General features: G+C 39.7%; 1 protein-coding gene across 6 annotated transcripts in view; it reads right to left on the bottom strand.

The window, feature by feature from the left end:
• Nucleotides 1–3,864: 3,864 nt before the first annotated feature.
• Nucleotides 3,865–22,011, bottom strand: part of PANK1 (pantothenate kinase 1) — a 35,459-nt gene continuing 17,312 nt past the window's right edge. For 4 of the 6 annotated variants that reach the window (XM_059477140.1, XM_059477138.1, XM_059477141.1 and 1 more), the window contains 5 exons: nucleotides 13,960–14,213; nucleotides 12,264–12,440; nucleotides 11,740–11,863; nucleotides 5,969–6,094; nucleotides 3,865–5,349 (listed from right to left, as the gene is read on the bottom strand). In XM_059477140.1, coding sequence (XP_059333123.1) covers nucleotides 5,290–5,349; nucleotides 5,969–6,094; nucleotides 11,740–11,863; nucleotides 12,264–12,440; nucleotides 13,960–14,213 — 741 coding nt within the window. In that variant the 3' untranslated portion in view covers nucleotides 3,865–5,289. Of the gene's footprint in view, nucleotides 5,350–5,968; nucleotides 6,095–11,739; nucleotides 11,864–12,263; nucleotides 12,441–13,959; nucleotides 14,214–20,452; nucleotides 20,470–22,011 lie in introns of those variants that run through there. The other 2 variants (XM_059477139.1, XM_059477144.1) reach the window with 2 other exon arrangements.

Raw genomic sequence — 22,011 nt, 5'->3', positions numbered from 1 at the left:
TGAAAGCTAGCTGGGTAACAGCATGCTCCATGCTTAGGACATAGGAACAGCATGTTTTTGTTTACTTATTCAAATAGCAGTAGGGGTGAGGTTGCTCAAAAAACAAAACGATTCCACTAAAAGGAACTAAATTTTTTTGAAGTACACTCAGCATTTTGTGATTCATTTAGCCAGCCAACTGTGAAAATGCTGAATTAATTTGTTTAGGGGTTTTTCAATTAATATGCATTATTTCACAGGTACTTTTTAAAATATAAAAAGAGTAAGAGCAATTTTCAAAATAAGAGAGTGTTCTCACTGTTCAAATCAATAGCAATAGTAAGGTTTTATCTCCAGGTGAAGCCTATCCAATCTTTTCAGAGAAGCCTCTCACAGCTTCAGTTGCCTTGCCCACATTGCACTAGTGCATTTCACAAAACTGGTGTTCACAGACCACCTTGGCTGTGCTGCCTCCACTGCCTCCTGTGACAGCCAGCCTGTCCGTGGGGCAATGCCAGGGGGAGGACAGAGGGGCAGGTACAGCAAACACTATCCCAGCTCAGTACTACATCTACAGCTTGGTCATGGTTTACTACCTTACATGAAAATATTTCCATCGCAGTCTCTAACTGATGCAGCTGTTCTAAAACCTTGTAGGAAAGCATTTTGGTCAGCATCCTTCCTATGGGCTTGAGATACTAATTTTTTCATCCTTACTGAAACACAGGTATTTCCACTTCCACCTAATCTAGCATATGCATTAGAAACTCCTACAAACCGAGACCAGCTGTTTTATTTTTGTGCAATTTGTTAACACATTAATGCAAAACAAATCCCCTGACCAAGTCACAGCACACCAGTGGCCACACCATCTTGTTGCTTGAAGCACTGATTTGTCTGTTGTGACAAATGCATTATCAAACCAGTGTCTGCCCATGATGAGACTCTTGCTCCAAGCATTGCGCCCTGATGCTTTTAAGGATGCAACAGAAAATGTGCATTCCCTTGCAAGGAAAAGTTCATCTCACAAAAGATTTTAAACCCAAAGAAGCATGCCATTTTGGAAAAAAAAATCCTAACATATTATATGAGAAAGTGGTAACATGGTTGGCTGAGACCAGATCTTCATGGATGGGCATACATGGAAATCTTGATAACTTGGGTTAACTCTTCTCTGTACATGCACTGCCAAGGCTGCTTTGGTACGTCAGCATTTGCTCAAGGGCAACTTCTGCTTTGTATTAAATGCCCAGATTCACACAAACTTTTAAGTTTGAAAAGAAATGAATGAGTCACCCACTCAAAAACCTGGAAAATGACAAAGTTGTCAATTTGGACAGATGCTTCTGAAGGTGGAAGTGAACAGATCATCACAATAAAATAAGCAAAACCACTTAAAACAATGTATCATTCCCTGTTTTTAAGTAAAACATGATGCCACTTCTGCTGTTTACCCACCTTCATTCCAGGTACCAAGACACAAAAGAGACCGTGGTGTTTTTCATAGCCTGTGTTACATTTAATTCCAAATTCAAAGACACCTTGTGCTTTAAAAACAGAACCCAGTAGAACTCCTCATCCAACTGGAAACAATCATGGATGTTTATTTTGTCATCAATTCAACCCCATATGGTTCTCCCATCTCTAAAGTTCTGCTGTGTCCTGCCAAAAATCACTTGTAAGTATCTTGTGACAGTCTAATGGGAACAGAAGTGCTGATAACAGTGAAACACCAGGACAGCTTTGCTGAGGTTGGAATGAACTGCAAGCACCCCACTTGTCCTAGAAGTCAGATTCTTGTACTGCCCCCATGTACCCCATGCTAGCCTTCTCTATCCAATCTGATAAAGTAAATACTCTCAGCTGTTTCTTTCTCTTCATCCAGCACTAGGGATTTTCCCCCAATACTTTAGTCGAAAATTTTTACTTTAGAACACAGACCCTTCTTCCTAGGGGATGCAATTAGACTTTTTGTCAAAACCATTTAAAATTGGGCTGTCTTGGTGGTGGTGGGGAGAAAATGAAGAGAGTAGCATGTGGTTCAAGAACAAGCATTCAAGTGCTAAAGAAGAAGAGGCCATGACAATTGTGAGTAATGAGTCTGACTCATTCTGCTCCAACTTACCTGAATAATTACCTTACCATTTTCAGAAACAGAAGCTAGATTTACAAAGCTTGGTCTCTTTCAATTTATAGCAAAACAAGTATTTTCAACACATACTAAATCTGCAGACTCGCTGATCTCCCTTAGGGAAGTCTGCTTCTTCAACTTCACCGTTTGCAAAACAAAAAAGATCCAATAATCTGGATATTTCTAGGTTCTCAGTAATACTCTTGGATAGTGCTGGAGTTGAACTTTGCTTGCACAAACTTCCAGTTCATACCAGTTGTAGTAGAGGTTTATCTGTATAGTTGAGCAAGAATGTTTTCAGACTCCTTAGATACCTCTGGATGACTGGTGAAGTGGGGCACCTTGGGGAACCCCTTCCAACAAGTGACTGTAGACACCAACTGCACACCAAACACAGGCAGAAAAATTCAAAACAACACCAATGCTCTCAGAAAATGCCCCAAAGTACTCCCCTAAGGCAAAAATATTGTAACAGTGCCAGAAATCAACCACAGTCATTTATCCAATACTTTAACTACAGAAGGGAGACATGGAGGAGGAAACAAAGAGCTGGGATAAATGGAGGCAGGCCAAGTCTGAAGGTAAAGAAGCAAGTTACAGCAGATTCACATGATGGTACTGATGGGAAAAAAGTAGTCAACTGTGGATTTCAAGGCAACAAAGAAATTGGGCTTTTCTCCCTCAGGAAGGGAAGATTGAACATACAGTGTCACTTTCCTCTAGTTTTTCCTACTTTGTGATTTTCCACAACTGTCTATTCTAGTTAAGGTCTGCTAATATTTTTCCCAACCAGGAGTACTCATTTATGTAATATACAATTCAGAGTACTTTTTCTCATTCTTTTAAATACAGAAATTCACCTATTAAACACTTTACATTTCAAATCAGCATTTTTAAGGTAAAGTTTTATTTTGTGTTTCTCTTAGAACTATGATCAACTTACCCGACAGTCCCTAGAATCTCAGGGCTAACTTCAGGGCTACCACGATTGTGCTTTTCTTCTTTAACCACACAGCCTCAATTTGTTACATATTTCTCTGAATGGCTTGCTAGGGTTTTTTTTCCATGTGTGTGGGTTTTTTGGTATTTGGGGGTTTTTTTGGATTTTTTTTTTTTTTTGAGACGGAGAGGATTTCAATCTCAAAAGAACAGCAGGTTTTTCATATTTGTTTACTTAACATTATAGTCTTCCTTCACAATTCCAAATATGAAGAATGCAAGAACACCTCAGTGACATTCCCATGTCAAATTCCCTTCAAAAACAGACAAAGGAGGGAAGGACAGGATCTTTCTCTGAAACCAGCAGCTACATGGCTGATGTCGTGCTTCCCTCTACTGGTTACTATAAGAAGAACAGTTACGTCTCAACATTCTGAAGTTTTCCTTAAAAAAACAAAACCGTGTACAAGTGAATCTTTATTTGAAGGCAGAACTTAGCCAATAACCTTAATCAAAGTTTTTTTTCTTTATTAAAAAAATAGAGGCACTGAGAAGAACCATCTACACTTATCTCAAGCTCAATATTACAGAAAATATCAACTTCAGTATGTTAATATTATCTCATATTTTTGTTTACAGCCCTTTAAAGTCAATTTCAAGCTGGCAAAAGGCATCGAAGACTAAAGCCTTGTTATGAAGAGTAAAAACATGTCCAGAACCAAAAGATTATAATGTAAATAAGTGGCCATATATGTCACATAAAATTGTTATGTATATCACATCATTGCTTTCAAGAAATGAATTCCACAGATACATTAAAACTGTCAAAACAGTAGTGGTCTTTATTTCCATCACACAAGTTAACACTTCAGTTAATATTACCATCTTTCAACATTTGGGAGATATGTAAGTCAATGACTTAAAAAAGTGAAATACACCCCCTTCCAAAAATATACTGAATTCTATACTGTCCCTCTGATGAGTCATTTACTTTGTGACATCACATACAGTCCTGCAAGACAAAATAATTTATGAATTGTTTTTCAGCCTCTCATTTGTGAGCCCTCAAGGTGTCTAAGGAAACCAAGTTTATACATGCTCTGCAGCAACCTAAGTACATGGATTTCAAAGGGATTTCAATTCAATTTGGGAAAAAAAGATCTAGAGAGGTCCATGAATCCAAAAAGGTAGAAAATACTGTATTGGAATAAACACCCAAATTTTGATGTCCTAGAGAGGAATTTAACACTAGTTTAAAAGCAGAAAATACTCTAGTCAGTATTTTTCTAATTTTAGTAACTGGGCTTTAAATAATGCTGTTATAAGTTGCTTTCAATTAAGAACAAGTTAAAACTTGTAGACTACAGAAAAATAACTGAAGACAATCTCCCTTTACCATCTAATACCAAGTGTGAATAACATCTTTACTACAGAACTCTTCATGTTGATCAGAGGTTTTCATCAGAAACGGATTTTCATTTTAGTGTCAATTCAATAATTAAGATTTTAGTTCACATCATCTTTAAAATTTTTTATTATAAAGATGAATCAGCCCTGCAAAACCAGTTGGCAGTCTCTTCCTGTTGCAATTCATGACCACTGAAAAATTACAATCTTTAACCCCCTGCTATTACAAAGCTTCCTCACAGTCCTTTGAAGAAATGCATTTAGCCACAGAATGATTTGCAAAATTTTTTTGGGGGTGGGGTTGATAGACAGTGGTTAAAGTATCTCATCTAATGAGGAAAGTGAAGGCAAAAAAATCAATGACTAGTTTTCACAGTAAAATGCATCAGCTTTGTAGTTTCATTTGAAACCAAGAACAAATCATGAAACGTCATGAAAATAAGATAAAAAAATCTCCTAGAGTGATTACTAAATGAAGTTAAAATTACCACACTAATCAGTAAACCCCAGAAGAAAAGCAGATGCCTCATATCATAGGTCTTACATTAAACAGTATCCATTTTTTAAAATAAATCCATAAAATCTGTATGTTTGGCCACTTTGCACATTTTTCCCCTATAAAATACAGTGTACAGAAAAAAAATCTTGTAATTCCCTGTATGAATTCTGAAGTATAAGGTCAAAACCCAGAAATTAAAGATCAGCTAAAAGGATTTTAAATTATTTACAAATCCAGCAGGTAGAACTACCATAATGGCTTCATTTCCATCCTTGTAGTGGCTTTCACTCTTACCCAGCAGCATCTGCAGTAGGAATCTCTTCAGACAGCTTCATCACTGATCATCTGTCATTTTAAGCATTTCTAGAAGAGCCCCAACAGCTCCAAAATAACCCTTTGAACAAAGGCAAAAGAAAATCAAAACAAATCAAATTCCAAAATAAGACATAACATGAACACAAAGTTTTCAGTTCTGTTAAGGCAACTAAAAGAATGTCAGCCCTGCCAAGTATTTGCTCTATCTAAAATATGATTTAATAAGATCATCCTTAGGTAGAAGAAAGGGCCTGATACTGGGAAGAGTCCTACATAGTTCTCCAAAATTATTAAAAAAAATATTACAACACCATAATACTGATGCTGTACTGAGGAAGGGCAATTTCCATTATGGACCTATCCATCTGGTACTCACCTCAAAATTATGCTTACAAAAATGAATTATACTTAAGGTTCTCTTATACCAGCCCACACAAATGAACATTGTTGCTATCAGGGTCAGAAAGCAAATAAGAGAAATGGGCAATGTTTAACAATACATATCACAAGATTAGTGATCAAACCAAGGAGATAACAAGTAGTATTTTCAAATGAATTTGTAAACTAAATAACATTTATGCAGAACTTGGCTTGTGCATTCAATTCAAAGCAATGGCATTTTTCCCCTTTCAAGTTCACCAAAAAAAGAACTACAAGAATTTTGTACTTACAAATGGAAGTTCAACACATTTCCTTACCTCATGTTCCAAAAAGAGAGCTTTTAGCTGTCCCTTGGACCAATAATCCATAGCATATGCTAGCACCTTCATAGAAATCATATTAATTCTGAGAAAGTTGCCAACAAACACCACCTTGTCGATATTCTGTAAAATTGAATTTGAAAAACATATCAGAAAAATTATATTCAGCTACATTATTTGCCTCATTTAACATGTACCTCTGCCTCTAATACCAAGTTAAATGGGAATTTTAGGTTACATTTAAATACTTAAAACTGAAAAGTCAAAAAATATTGCAGTTTCTGACCACTAAGTAAGAGACATTGCAGGAGCAGGGAGGTGCAGAGTTTTATTCAAAAGAAAGTGAGAAGCTATTATCATAGATGACCAATATTTGTTTAAAATATCGAATAAATGTCACAACCTTCCCAAGATGACTCAGATTATGAGCTTTTTGGTGGTGGTGTTTGGTTTTTCTAATTGCATATGGCTGCACTGAAGACATCTTTCTCCCCTTGCATGTTAAATGAAGCAACTTTCCAGAGATCACTATGATTATTAAATCCAGATGGAGAACCTCTGAAGGGTATCTGAGAATGATTACACAGAGACGAGAAGGAGCATCTTTCATAATCTATTATCAGGAGTGTGACTCCATTTTCAAAAAGCAAGTGAAACGGGGACAACATAATAATACTTGATATGTATGGCATTCCTTTGTTTCAAATTTCATTTGAACTCAGTTTTCACAGGAAATGAAGATTTTTTGAACCATCAGCACTAGGCTGCCAATGAGAAAGCCACAGACCATCTTCACTTGTATGTACACCACTATAGAGAGCAGTGGTTCTGTGTGGTGTTTAAACAATGCCCCTATCTTACCAAGCACAAATTTTCACTTGCATTTTGCATTGGAGTAAAAGATGATGTCCACCAGACACTAGAATTGATCTAGAAGATTCAGAGGGAGGCCACATCCTGGAGATAAAAGCTTTTACAGGAGTCCTGAAGAGCCCTAGAAATGCATCTTCAAGAGCCTTCTGTAGAAGTTTGCCAGAAAGGCTGCCAGGGACAGGGACTAGAATTAGCAAGGGTTACCCCCCTGCATTGATCCAGCTTTATAAAGCCCAGCCTTGGCTCTGCAGCAATTCCTGTGCTGCAGCCACAGCCGTGCTATGCCCAGGACTGTGCCTGTGTCACAGCCCAGGGACATCCCCACTGCAGTGCCTGTGTCACAGCCCAGGGACATCCCCACTGCAGTGCCTGTGTCACAGCCCAGGGGACATCCCCACTGCAGTGCCTGTGTCACAGCCCAGGGGACATCCCCACTGCAGTGCCTGTGTCACAGCCCAGGGCACATCCCCACTGCAGTGGCTGTGTCACAGCCCAGGGGACATCCCCACTGCAGTGCCTGTGTCACAGCCCAGGGACATCCCCACTGCAGTGCCTGTGTCACAGCCCAGGGCACAGCCTCAGTGCAGTGCCTGTGTCACAGCCCAGGGGACATCCTCACTGCAGTGCCTGTGTCACAGCCCAGGGGACATCCTCACTGCAGTGCCTGTGTCACAGCCCAGGGGACATCCTCACTGCAGTGCCTGTGTCACAGCCCAGGGGACATCATCAGTGGAGTGCCTGTGTCACAGCCCAGGGACATCCCCACTGCAGTGCCTGTGTCACAGCCCAGGGCACAGCCTCACTGCAGTGCCTGTGTCACAGCCCAGGGACATCCCCACTGCAGTGCCTGTGTCACAGCCCAGGGACATCCCCACTGCAGTGCCTGTGTCACAGCCCAGGGACATCCCCACTGCAGTGCCTGTGTCACAGCCCAGGGCACAGCCTCACTGCAGTGCCTGTGTCACAGCCCAGGGCACATCCCCACTGGAGTGGCTGTGTCACAGCCCAGGGCACATCCCCACTGCAGTGCCTGTGTCACAGCCCAGGGACATCCCCACTGCAGTGCCTGTGTCACAGCCCAGGGGACATCATCAGTGGAGTGCCTGTGTCACAGCCCAGGGGACATCCTCACTGCAGTGCCTGTGTCACAGCCCAGGGACATCCCCACTGCAGTGCCTGTGTCACAGCCCAGGGGACATCCTCACTGCAGTGCCTGTGTCACAGCCCAGGGCACAGCCTCAGTGCAGTGCCTGTGTCACAGCCCAGGGCACAGCCTCAGTGCAGTGCCTGTGTCACAGCCCAGGGGACATCCTCACTGCAGTGGCCAGGGCTGCAGAGCCCATCCCCAGAGAGCAGAGCTGCTTCACTGGTGTGCAGACTGAGCAAGGGCCAGCCCTGACTGCCCTCAAACCAAACACAGCCACACAAACTTTACTGAAACCATTCCCCTGCAGTCATCTTTCTCCTCAGACCCTGCAGCCACATCAGCATGCATTGATACTCAGGAATTTATGAATGAAAAAAAGAACTTCTTAAATTTCAAACTGCTGCTATGGAACATGGCCAAGAGCACCCTGCACCCTTGGCTGAAGCAGTTTTGTCTCTGAAGCAACTCAGACAAAGGATGGACAAATACACAACGAATTAATTTCCTGTAATGCCATAGCATAAAACTCATTAGAATCTACATTTCAATTTCACATGCATATGATTTTTTCTGAATATAAAAACAAAGCTACTGTTAGCAGAAGCAATACCTAGCACAGAGTATAAAAATTACTGCAAATTTTGAATCTACAAGTACTAGTTGTATCTACTAGAGTAACAGTGTAGACCAACATGCAAATTTCAATTTTGTTTCAAACATTCCTTGAGTTGACAAGGTGAAAAGCTGTATTAATAATATAAACTTTCCTAAATTTCTGATCTGAACTAAAAACAAGTTTAGTGTTTTTCAGAAGCTGAAATGCTACTCTTAAGGGAGTCTTGTCAATTTAATTTTAAATTGTCCACTGCTGAAACTTTCAAAGCTGAAAGACAGAAATCTTAAACTGCTGAAGAGATGGTAGTGACATGTTTATTTAAGCTAATCAAATTACAGCAACCTGGAAAAGACATGCACTCTTTCACTCTGTGGGGTCTTGTTAAATTGTTCTACTACCCTGCAGCAGAAAGCTGTAGTATAGCATAGCTATAATATAGCTTTAATATAGCATATTCACATTATTTACCAGTATAATTGAATAGCAAAATCTGTATCAATAACACAATTAAAACCTGTACATATTTTTTGCAAGGCAGCTTGTTCAGATGCAAACTTACATGTTCTGCAAGTAAGGAAAGTATAAACCAGGAGATCAGTTTCCTTTATGCAGTTCTGCTGTGCCTAGGACAGGCCATTTCAAAGGGTCTGTGGCCAAATGGTTCCAGACTATGGAATTTTTCTACCCCATTGCCAACTTTGTGCAAGCAAATTTGCTTTGAAGTTTTGCAGACAGAACATTTCATTTATTCCCCAGCCTCATTTTTTCCTGCACATATGCAAGTCATTTTCAACACAATATTAAAGCTGCAATCATTGGGAAAAACTTATCAGAAGTCATGCTTCAGGGCATAAATTGATTCTGTCAACCTAAAAGTGAGCTTTACCATAACCCTAATCTAATACATACAAGCTCCACAAAAGAATATCATATTCAACTATTTATTTAGTTCTTATTTGAGGATTTGATTCATCAGGCTTGCTGAAAGTAAGAGCCATGTCTCCCAAAGGCAATTTAGGTGCCTAGATTATTTAGCAGAGTGACAGCATTAGGTTTTTTCCCCCAAGAGCAAGCTATGTGAAGATTAGCTTACTTGAAATGATACTGCATGTTTTCATTTTTAATAGTATGTAAAGCAACTAAATGAAGTTTTCATTCTCTAAAACTACAAAATCATTTACTTCAGGCGTTGGAGAAATTTTGCTTTGACACTGTGAAATGAAGAATATTTAACACATCAATTCACATTCCTCCACCAAATTCTATGGATCACACCAGTTTTTAAGAGGCCTGCCCCCAGAACAAAGATGGTAGGAACTTTTCACAGTGACTCAGAAGCATTAGTTTCATTAGCAGCCTGTCTCCTCCTGTGTGGTTCCCTGCTGCAACTCTCCATGCTTTGATAGCCCTGTACAATGCTGCTTGAACTCCATGCCACAAGGCAACACTGTAAAGAAGCTGAAAGCAAAGAGAACACTCAAAGAGAATCATCCTGACTGAAAGAGTCAAATTGTCAAGAAAGAAAAAGTAAGCCTGCAGCCACTTTTCAGAATGAAGGAAGGTTACCAGTGGCATTTGATAGGGGCATACACTGCAACTTGTGCTGATCAGGTCCTCCAGAGAGGAATATGAGCAAAAAACATAACAATGGCATACAAAATCAAAAGAAAATTAAAAATGAATAGCATAGCAGTGCTGAATAGACTTATATCCCACGACTGAGGGAAAAATGGCAGATGAAGTTTAAATTTAAAGAGTGAAATGACACAACTGAAAGGGGGAAAGATGCTTGATTATGCAGACACAATAATAGGGGCTCCTAATTAGCCACTTTTAAGATGACACCATGGAGAGATTGTTGATTTTTTAGAAATGAGTTCCATGCTCACAAAAATGAAGTATTATGAACTGCTAGCAAAAGAACTCTGAACACAAAATTTATCCATATGCCATCACATAAATTATTGAGCAATGACACTCTGAATATCATATAAAGATCTGATAATTCAACCTTAAAATTACAACCATAAAAAGATTTAAAAGACAAAATGAAGCAATGCATAAAAGAGTGTCTTCTCTTTTATTAGGTAAGGAGACTAAGCATTAGGACCTTTTGTCTTGGAAAGACCAAGAGGGAGAGGCAACAAAGGTTGATTAAAAATCAAATCAAAACCCACACCCACAAAAAGCACTCGTGATTAATTATTTACTATTTCTGATAAAGCCATAAGCTAGATGGGACCCAATAAAGTGATTAGATTGCAGTTTGTTGAGTTCCTTGGGTTTGTTTTGATCAATTTTTCTGGCTCTGTGTGTTGTTGATTAAAAATATAAAAGTGGCAGCAATTTTTTTCTACCAACAGAATGCTGTGCAGCTAAAACATCTACATATTTAAAAAAATTCTATAAATTCATTATCTACTCAGAGCAGATGAAAGGTATTAGTTACCACATAATGGTAAAGGATGAAATCTGCAAATAAAAGCAAGGGCCTGAATGTTTGGGTTTGTGGTGGGGTTTGTATTTGGTTTTTTTTAGCTGCTGGAAGCTGTAGTGCATGGATGGAACAATCCATCCCTATTTATCATGCCTAATGAAAAGAATGTAATAAGCATCTGATAGGAAGGAAAATGAACTGAATTTTTCCTTTTTCTTACACAATGCAATGGAACTTGCATCTATCCAAACATTTAACACAATACACAATTTCAACCCACCCTGCTATGGAAACAATCCAAGCAAAATAGTATTCAAAATAAATTCTATCTTGCTATAGTAAAACCTGTAAATTGCTACAAAGTAACAGAGTAATAATTAGCATTAAAAACATGGTAATATCTATGTATTACAGCTTGAGAACAAGTGAACACTCCAGGCTGAAACTCAATGCCTTGAAGAGGCATTTACAGACAATTTTTCTCCCCTCTTCTGTAGCTTTGAAGCTTGAACAGCCTTACACTTTACATCAAAGCATGCACATAACGAGCCACAAGAGTTATAACATGACATTAAATACATGCATATTTACCAAGGCCAGTGACACACCTACTATGTCAGCAATTTGCATTTTTGCATGCTGCTAATCTCACTATGTTGTCTCCAAAGATTTTAAGCTCATGGTAAATAACTCACCTCGTTCAGTGCACACATGCGAGCGATAGAACCGATGTTGTTGGTGATGGTGACCAAAGTAGCTCTGGCCAAGTCCTCTTTACTGATGGAATCTCTCTTTTCTTTACTCATCATATGACCAAAGCTGTGTGAGGAAGATCATGCCTTTTAACATGAGATATTCAGGAGTGATAAAAGCCCTTAAAATTTTATCATTTAGCAAGCTTTGCTTGGATTTGATAACCATTCATTTGTGACAGATTTGAAATGTGAAAAGGGATCTCATTAGAAAGGCAGAACAATGAGTAAGGACACTTCTAAAATAACTGGTTTTTTAAATGGAAGCAAACTATATGAGGCATTACTTACAGCTGTTTAAAAAAACAAGAGCAAAAAGTAGGTGAGAGATCAAAGGACAAACCCCATGACCCGTGGAGTGACATTTCCACATGGACACGGTGCATAGTCCAGGGATGATGCACTCAGTGTAGCATGCATAGGAAGTTTCCAAGGGCCTGCTTACAAACAGCCCAGTTAACACACACCTGGAGGCTACGGCAGAGCCCTGAAGGCCAAAGCGCTCGTAGTCCCCTCCGTAGATGTCCTTCACCAGCTTGTCCACGTTGGTGCTGTCTCCCTTCGCGGCCATTTCCAGCGCTTCTTCAAACGTCTCGCAGCCAGTGAGCAAACAGCACAGCCCCAGGAACGTTCCTCCTCCAAGGCTGCAAAAGCACAGTCCCTTCAGCCCAGCTCTCACCACAACCCTTCAGAGTGCCACTGACAACATGCTGCACACAGGTGCCAGCTGCATCTCAGAACCCCTCCCTCGAGGAGGGAACGCAGACACTCTGCAATGAGTTCCTATTTAACACAAGTGTGGTCTTAACTGAACTAGCCTTGAGTCTTTAATCCTTGAATAGGAGAATTGTACTAAAGGGTTAGCTAAGAATAAGGTCCAATCCAGTACCTCAGATACCACTTTGCTATTTGTAGCACTCTAACAAGTTTTCTGCACAAGAATAATTAACCAGCAGAGCACTCAAATGACTGAGGAAAGAATGAACAGTGAACAAAGGTAAATCTATGAGGGCTGGCAGCCAAGGCAGACCTTGTTCCCCTAGCCAATGGCAGAAAGCATTCTGGTTGGCTCCTTTTCAAAGCAAGCCCAGCATCAACCCTGAATGTTCTTTGCCTGAAAGAACTCTGAGCAAGGAGCACTCACTTGAATATTTTGTAAAGGCTCAGTACAATATTTACTGACTACATTAAATTAGCAGGGATTTTTTAACTGCATAACATGTTGCTAACCCATTAAAGCTCTACTTTGAACTTTTCAGTCTTACAGATATGAACTTCAACTTAGTAATCTCTACATCCTTCCTCATTCTTTCTTGGCCACTGACAAAGCTTATTTGCAGCGCCTGCAGTCACAGAGACTGGAGCCACTGAAAACAAGGGGATCAGTGAGACACCACTCTTGCACTTCATGAAAAAAGCACAGGAGGTCACAGAGGTCACTGTTTATTCTGTGCTCTTGGATTATTGGGTTTTTCAGAACACAACTCACAGAGCTGTAGTATACTCATTATTTGAACAGTAGAAAGCTCTGCACACCAGCCACAAGACAGCACTGATTTCATCACCTATAACAAGTCAACAACACCCTGCAGTCATGTTTTTCCTTCCACAGTGGAAAGGATTAGAAGCATGTCTACCAAAGATACAAAATCTCTGTGCTTGAAAAAGACCCAGAACTACAAGAAATCCAATGCCTCCCACTGAACTTGTATACGTCCATACTGCAGATAGAGAAATGGCTCATGGCTACCATTGTGGCAAGGATATGCCCTAGGTAAGGCAATAGAAGATATGTAATTACATCATGTGCATTTTACAGGAGAAACTTTGTATCATGCACCAAAAAACAGAATGCAGGGGAGAGAACACTCATTTGCTGGGACAGTTCTATTTTGGCAATTCACAGCAAGAGATAGGAAATAGGTAAGAGCACCAACAAGAGGCTAAGGCAGGTGTAAAGTTGAACAGATCAATGATTTCCCTGACACAGATTCTCTCTCTGAAGGTATCCTAGGATATTTGCAGCCTTGCTACTGGTAGACTTTTAAAAGAAATGGGAATACATGCACAATTTGGAGCTGTAGCTACCGATCACATTCTCTAATTCTATCTGTTCAGTTGTGAAGGAAAAAAAAAAATTAAAAAAACCAAAAGTAAATTTACCTGGATCCTGTAACTCTTTTATAATTGTCCTTAGAATACACAGCTAGGATGCTGACCCCTGAGCCTATGTTAACCAGCAGCATAGGATATGGATTATCAAGGCAGTAAGGCTTTTTCTGGCACTGTTCAGGATCTGTAGGATTTTCAAAATAATAGCACTCTGGTTGGCCATTGAAACCAACAGAATCAACATAAAGGAGGCCCTGGATCAAACAGTCCAATTCATCCAGTTTATAGAGCTGTAGATCAGCCATCTGTAAAAGAATAACAAGAAATTAAGAAACACACATTTCCTAGCATAACACAACACTGAGAAGGACAAAAGGTTCCACTGGAGCACTTTGATCACTTTAATAGTAACACATTATGCTATTTAAGCAGTACAAAGATATAAGCATGAAGTCTGAAATAAAAATTCACTATCTGGCTGATGACAGGTACCTCCCAAAACCAAGATGTGCTACACAGTAATGCCATCCAGTTCGTTTGCCTTTGAGACATTCTGGGCTCTGCAAGCAGGAGTATTTCTCCTCCTTCATATTCTGATGCAATAAGTCTTCCCCCTCATTCCCAACCCAAGAGGAGCTGTGCTCTGCAGCTTTTGAGCAGTATCTGACATATGCCTACACAGCAGCATTCCTCAGGATGCAAAATGCTTTACCTGATCATCCAACCACATTTCCCAGCAGTTTAATGAAATTTTCAATATAATTAAGACGTTCATATTATGTAAATATGCATTAAATATACAGTGGGGTTTTTTTTGTACATATCACTAGTTATTCTGATTAATTTTTAAATTACAATGAGCACTTTAAAATGCCACATGAAAAAGAGAGGCATAACCCCTATGTTTGGTGAAAAAACATATAAAAATCCAAACAAAAAGACTGTCAGGCCCATGCCCCCAGCAGACTATAACTTACAGAGAAGGCAGATAACCAGTAACAAAAGCTGACAAAAGACATTCCCTCTGAGATCTTGCAGGTCACCATGACTGTACTTCAACAGACATGTCTACTTGCCACAGCATTCTATTCACTAGAATTATAAATAACATCCCTTTATCAAAATAGGATACATTGACCAACTGTGGAAACACTCCTTTTCATTGTTAGGCACAGGAGAGGGCAAAAAAAAACCTGCAAAGATGCCCATCCAAATCCTGAGGTCATTTTCATCCTCATGCATGCAAAGCAGGTCATGACTAACTGTACTTTCTAGCAAAAAAAAAAAAAAAAAAAAAAAGCAGCAGAGTATAATGGAGTTATACAGTACACAGCTGGTTCTTCAGTATTTGCACACTGCAGGATGTTTTCCTAACAGCTAATGGAGAAGATTTACATGGGTAGCTATGTGCTATTTTTAATTCTGGAAGCTATATTAAGTCACTATAAAGAGGGAAGATATTTCTGTGGAACAGGCATGGTCAATAGGTTACATTCTTTCAAGCTATTTAAATCTCCCCTGTCAAGACTTTGCTTTACTTGTACCCAGCTCCAGCTTGCCCTAAGTGAAAGCCATCCCACTCTTTGGGTCTGTCCTCTTGTTTTACTTGCCACTCCTCAGATCCTGTAACCACGGAAAAGAAATAAGACCAAAAAGACCCCAAACCAGCAGTCTCAAAGACTCAATATAGATCCAGTTATTCATAAGACAAGTGAGAGAGGTGGAAATAATTTCCTCTTGTTTCTGTCTTTCCTCCTGCAACTCCTGCAATCCCCCTTTTTTTTTTTTTGGTTACCACATTGCTACATGAATTAAAATTATAGACATGCAGCATAAAAGACTTGAACCATTTAGCTAGCAAATAGAATAAGCATCATTCATGAGAAAAAGTTTTTCAAGAAATGTTACAAAATTCTTAAGGGTACTTTGCAGATATTTTGGATTTAATGAATTTCTATTAGACCACAAGCTGCTTTTGTCTGATCCAGGCTACACTTTTACACTCAGGTAAGCACTAGCCAGAGACCTTGCAAGACACAAACAAGTAATACAAATCAGAGCAGAACACTTCTGACACCAGTACAAAACCACAGGCAAACCCCTCGATTCTACAAACTCTCCAGTCACCTCACCAACTCTGTAAGAACAGAACAAGAGAAACTAATCAGCTTCTTTCTCAAGCACTACACATAAAGCTTTTATTAGGTCCAGCCCTCCATGTATAAAAGATACACTAAAATGTGTTCTGCTTTTTATAGCTCTGTCCTATATTTAACAGTTGATATACTGTAAGCAGAGAAGTCCTATTACTGCTTTCTTTTATGTACGATATTCATAGCAGACTGAAAAACTATTTTCCTGTGTCATTGAACAGTCTGGTTTTGATTTTTGGAATAATCAACACAGGCATCAGTATTCTATGTCAATCCACCTTTCTTCAGAGAATCAAAAGCTCTGCAGCCACCAGACACCCAAGGCTCCAAACAGCTTACTGAGCCAACACTGTTCTTATTTCTAAACAGAAATTAGGGCAAAGTTTCAAGAAATGTAGTAACCCAGTTTTGTACAAGAAGCCACAACTGAGCCATGGTCACAATTCTGTCCCTTTCCCTGCATTCACAACTGTGTATTTGCTCCCAATGTCTCAAAGCACCAAAAGTGCACTCAGAATAGAGGCACCTGTAACCATTGTAACTAATTTACAAGTAGGCAAATATTTCTTCCTGCTGCCATAACCTGACCTACCACACTCTACTCATCCTCAACTTTCAGCTGTTCAAACCTCTTCTTAGAGGAACCAAAGTTTATGTGCAAATATGCATAACTAAAATGGAAGATGTGTCTAGAAGCACATTTTAATTGGATGCTTTTCCTACAATGTTTACAAAATGCATTTGCAGGTATTTTCCAGCCCTTTACAATTCCTACCATGAAGGCAGACAGCAAAATGGTCAACTTACCCTACTCTGCACTCCTGTAACTATATTTAGCACAGTGCCTCTCTAGAGGTTATGTCAGAAAGTTGGGCTATGAGAAGAACAACTGCAGAACAAAGTAGTGTACAGAACCCTGGAGGGAAAATTTATGATGATTACAGAGGAACCACACGGACATTTTTTAAAAGAATAATTTTTCTGCATTATAGCCAGACTGTAGATATCTCTCTTCTTTTTAAGACTGCTTTTTAAATACTGGGCTAGGGAACAAAACACTTTAGACCTCAAGAAACTCTTCAGGACCATCAAAAGGAGTAACTTAGGACTTCAACCATGCCTGCAAGCAGGTGCCACACACCAAAAGAAAATAGCCAACATTTCCCCCATGACCTTAGCATCACACTCCTGAAACACAGTTGATTTAGGATACAAAAGGTCTGCTGCTACTGTGTACAGATGCTATTCCAAGAAAAATCAAAGACCATCTCTTGTACTCTTGCAAGAAGTGTTGGGAAATTGTATTACTTGACAAAATTTAGACTTGAATTTCTTTGTTGTTTGCCTTGTTTTTTAAATAGTGTAATAGCATAACATTAAAAAAATCATCTGTATTCAAGTATCAAGCAGTATAAAAAGAAAAAACATGGTACCAGCTTGTCTGTGCTTTCAAATATGGAAGCACATGTGTCAAAGACTTGGGTCCCATTTGTTTCTTATTATGGGTGAGGAAATACATCCACTTCAGCAAGGTGAACATGAAACAGCCCAGTCCTCTAGAAGTGAGCTGAAGGCAGCCATGACATACTTGCTCTGGGGTTGAAGTCTAATGTATCACCATTGGTGTGCAGACATATTTTCAATGAAGGTCCAGCTCATGAAACATTTCACCCACTTTTACTGTATTCTGGTGAACACAGCAAAATCTGAACCCCGATGCAGTTGCAAGTTCATTTTTTGCTTAGACTTTCAATGAGAAACATGATTTTTTTTTTTCTGTAAAAAACCTGTTAGGAACACAGCATCTGGCAAGTTTTTAATTATCAATTACAACAGCCTCGTTTACTATGTCACTGTGGCTTTTATGTCTGCTGGGCATTGCTCCAGTTTTTATTTCTTAGAATAGCTTACAATCTAGCTTTTCCTTCCATCTCTTCTACTTTCATAAAGACTTTGCTTTCTTTATATTTTATCTTCACTTCAAACCCCAACCATGCCACTTTATGGAGCTGAAAATACTCACATTCAAACAAGACAAAGCCTAATGCAAACAAACTGCAATTCCAACATTCACTGAGGCAGAAGATGCACTCTATATCAGCTTTGGGCAAAAAAGGCACTCATCAGGAATCCTGTGCAGAGCTCTGCCCCCTGGCACAGGAGCCCTAAGGATCTCTCCTCTCTCTTGGCAGAAAGAGATGCACATTGTTTCTCCCATTCCCTCTGAAGAAGTTACTTTACCCATTCTCTGGATGCCTCTTCAACTCCAGCCCAGCCCCTACAGCCTGAGCAGCTGCCTCCAGCCTCCGCAGCAAGAAGATTTTTGAGTCTCATACTAACTGTGAAAGAGTTACACAGCTTACTCATCCTACAACACAGGACAGTGAGTTTATTTATTTGTTTTAAGATTAACACAGTCTATAAGTCATCTTCAGACATTCAGCTCATAGCACAAAGTCAAGCCTTTGAATTAGCTAATAACTGGCACAAGAAAATCACTATCCAACAGCCAAACTCACTTTTAAATAATTTTCCTTTATGGGAAGGTCAAGGCCTGAGTTTGAGTCTGTGTTGGTAAAGAGATTTCCTTCCCCTGTCCCAAATGTTCTTGATTAAGTGATTGGGTGTTTTTAGCACAGATGCTGCTCCCACTGAAGACAGCAATAAAATTTCTATTAAGACAAGTCAGATTCTGCAGGTGTCTGTTCAGGAAAGGAATACAAAGACCCCACCTTTGAGCCACTGCAATCAACAGAAATTTTATAACAGAGCAGGTTTTAATCAAAAGTCTGAATAGTCCTTCCCCTCATCCTGCCCATCCTTTACATTGAGTTGCTTTACAAAACTGAGTGGCAGCCTAGAAATTTATTCCTCATTACATTAACAGCAAACTCCTGTGCAAGTCATGTGTCTGTGCTATCATGGAGGAGCCACAGAGCACAGAGAGATTCACCTCACAAGAGTAAGTCTAAGTACTCCTTACTTTCACAGAAGCAGTTATTGAGCATTTACAGAATATGTGAAGTGACACAGGTGGGGAAAGGAGGAAGGATTATCAGAATTAGGCTGCAGATTCATCCATGCCTTAACATCACTGTTACCTGAAAATAAAGACTGCCAGCTATAAAGACCATTCAGAGTCTTTCAGAGAGAAGGTAAAAAAAGAACAAAAATGCAAGAAAAAACCCTCTAGGCTGGAAACAGTCCTTTTGGTGAATTACTTACTGATGCTCTCTTCAATGAACATTAAGTGTAACCATATGGTTGGTAAAATTATTTCTGTGGTCTAGTTTAATGAATAGAGTCAGTTTTCCTACTTCTAGGGTAAGCACTCAGATGTTCAGAATGAGTCTCATGATTTGCCAAGCTACTGGCTGACAAGAGATCCCACATACTTCCAGCAATCAGCAAGCAGACCATAGAGACTTCCTCAGGTATCCACCTCTCCAACACTGCAGATCACATAAGGGAGGTGAGACAGCTAAACCTAGGTAGCTTTGTAGATTTAGTTGCCTTTTTATAGAAAAATAAACAGTCTTAAGGTGAACAGACTATGTCTCACCATTGTATGTTATTTTTTAATACACAAAAGCAACAGAGATGTCTAGATCAAACCTATTTAACTCATTTAGGGATTCAAAACCAGACAAAGGAACAGAGACAAGTAATAACAGGGTATTTGCCTCTCTATTTTTAAGGAGAAAAAGCTTCTATGATCTTAGAAGGCTTCCTTCCTTGGGATTTGAACATTGTTTTGCAATGTATTGGATCTTTTGTCCTAAATCTATGCAATCTTACAGTCACATTGAGAAATACTTCGAAAAGACAAGTAACTTAAAAGCCTATACAAAGGAAAATAAAGGGCCAGAACAAAACCACGTTAGCTAGATAAATGAATTTACTAACATTTAGCCAGATTTTTAAATTAAAATAACAACATTCACAAACATACCTTAGTTTTTCCACACTGCTTCTAAGTAGCAAATAGCATATAAGGCATTTTACAATACTGAAATCTGCAGTAGCACGATTTAGACTTGGCACATATTCTCTACTTCTAGAGGTGAATTAGTGGTCAAATACTTGAAACAGGTATTTCAGAACTTTGACAGAGCAGTCCTGAAGCTGTTGTCCAGTGTCAATTTATACACAGCAGAACACACTGATAGCCAGCTGCTGTTACCATGGCTAATGAAGTGTGACAATTTAAGTGCCAGTACCCAGAACATGCTGACCTTTGAGAGCGATTAAGCAAGCAAACCTCCATGTAATGGATAATATTCTGCTTCTGTAATTCTCCAAGGATATTACTGCTTGAGCCAAGAAACACTTGCTATAAAGGAAGCTCGAACAGGAACTGGATAGCTGGAAGAGGTGTCCAAAGCACTTACTTTAGTCCAACTGCACTTCACTGATAGCTTTATGCCAGAAAACTCCCCAGCCAGCCTTTATAGGGTTTGTCTTAAACTACCTACAGGTGTTGTAGCACACAGGATGTTAACAACACTGCAGAGGTGTGGAATTTCATGCCTAAGTCAACCAGTTATTTGCTACGTGGCCTTGTATTTGTGTTCAATAGTTGGCAAAACAGCCCCAACTCCTCCAGCCATTGCTTCCCCTGCTCTACTGACTATACTGCAGCTGAGATGAGACTGATCCCTTGCTGTGGATTGCACATTTACAGCCTGTAAGGCCAAAGCTACAGAGAGAAATGTTCAGCTCTGCAAGCTATCAGGTAACTTCCAGTTGAGTTCCACAGCTGTGGGAGCAAGGAGCATGAACTTCCTTACTAAGCACCTGTAGCTGTTATTACATGATGCAGGAAGAATGAATTTGGAGAGACTGACCATTCCAAGGAGATAGTCAGCCTCTTCAGAAAGTCCTCAAGTGACCTCCCATTGTCACTAAAGAATGTGGCCTGAACCATTCCCAGGAAATAAGATACTCAAACACACCTCAACTGAGGCCACACTGACTAGAACTAAAACTCACCTCCTACTGTGGTGCCAACATCCCTAAACAACACAAGGCAAACACGTTTTTGAGGACTTAATCATCAGTGGACTCTAACTTGTAAGGGATTTGCAGTCAGCCTAAACAAGAAATCTTGCACTAGTAGTGGACTACTACACCAATTCAGAAACTTGATAATCCTTCTTTGGACATGGAAACAGTCTAACATTCACTGAAAGTGACTGCAAAACAGCCTAACAGTTGGAATTCATGTTGAGCTCTTAGAGCATTCTTTATCCCAGTTAGAATCCTGGTCATATGGTATGCGAGGATATTGATGATGAGAGGGTATTTACAGAGAAAAAACCCTCTTGTACAGCAGGGATGAAGCCTGGGAGGTAAATATGAAGCTCACAGAGCCAAGGACTGCAGTAAAGAGCAGCTGGTGATTCAGTATGAGAGCTCCCTGGATGGAAGCAGAGACAGAAAAGCAGCTGTCACCTGCCATACCCAGTGGCCATCCCTCTCCCTCAAAATCAGGTCAAAAGTTAGGGACACAAGTGCCAGACCCACCAGTCAAGTAAATCATTCACATTAGTCTTAGTGACACCGTTCTGGAAAAATCAGATTAGTCTCTTTTTCACAGAAAATAAATGGAGATATGTCCCAATACAGACAGATGCACAACAGACAACTGCCTGAATGCCTTTTCTCTTCAACATGGTTTGTACTATAGCTCTTTGATGCTTCTGCACTACAACCAATTTTTGAAGAGTACTCTTGTGCAAAACTTCACATTTACATCAGCTTCTGGAGTTCCCTGCAAAGGCTATTTTAAAATCTTTGGGGATCTGAGACCTACTCATCTCATGAATTGCCTTTCTTTAAATGGCATGCTCACAGAATTGAAATCAAAAGCTCACTGGTATTATTATGTTCCCACACACTGTCTCTCCCCCGTGCTCCAAGAGTCTTCTGGACTCTTGACTTCAGTCTG

Source organism: Ammospiza nelsoni, chromosome 8 (assembly GCF_027579445.1).
Source record: "Ammospiza nelsoni isolate bAmmNel1 chromosome 8, bAmmNel1.pri, whole genome shotgun sequence".
NCBI lineage: Eukaryota > Metazoa > Chordata > Aves > Passeriformes > Passerellidae > Ammospiza > Ammospiza nelsoni.
This window is presented reverse-complemented; position numbering and strand designations above follow the sequence as displayed.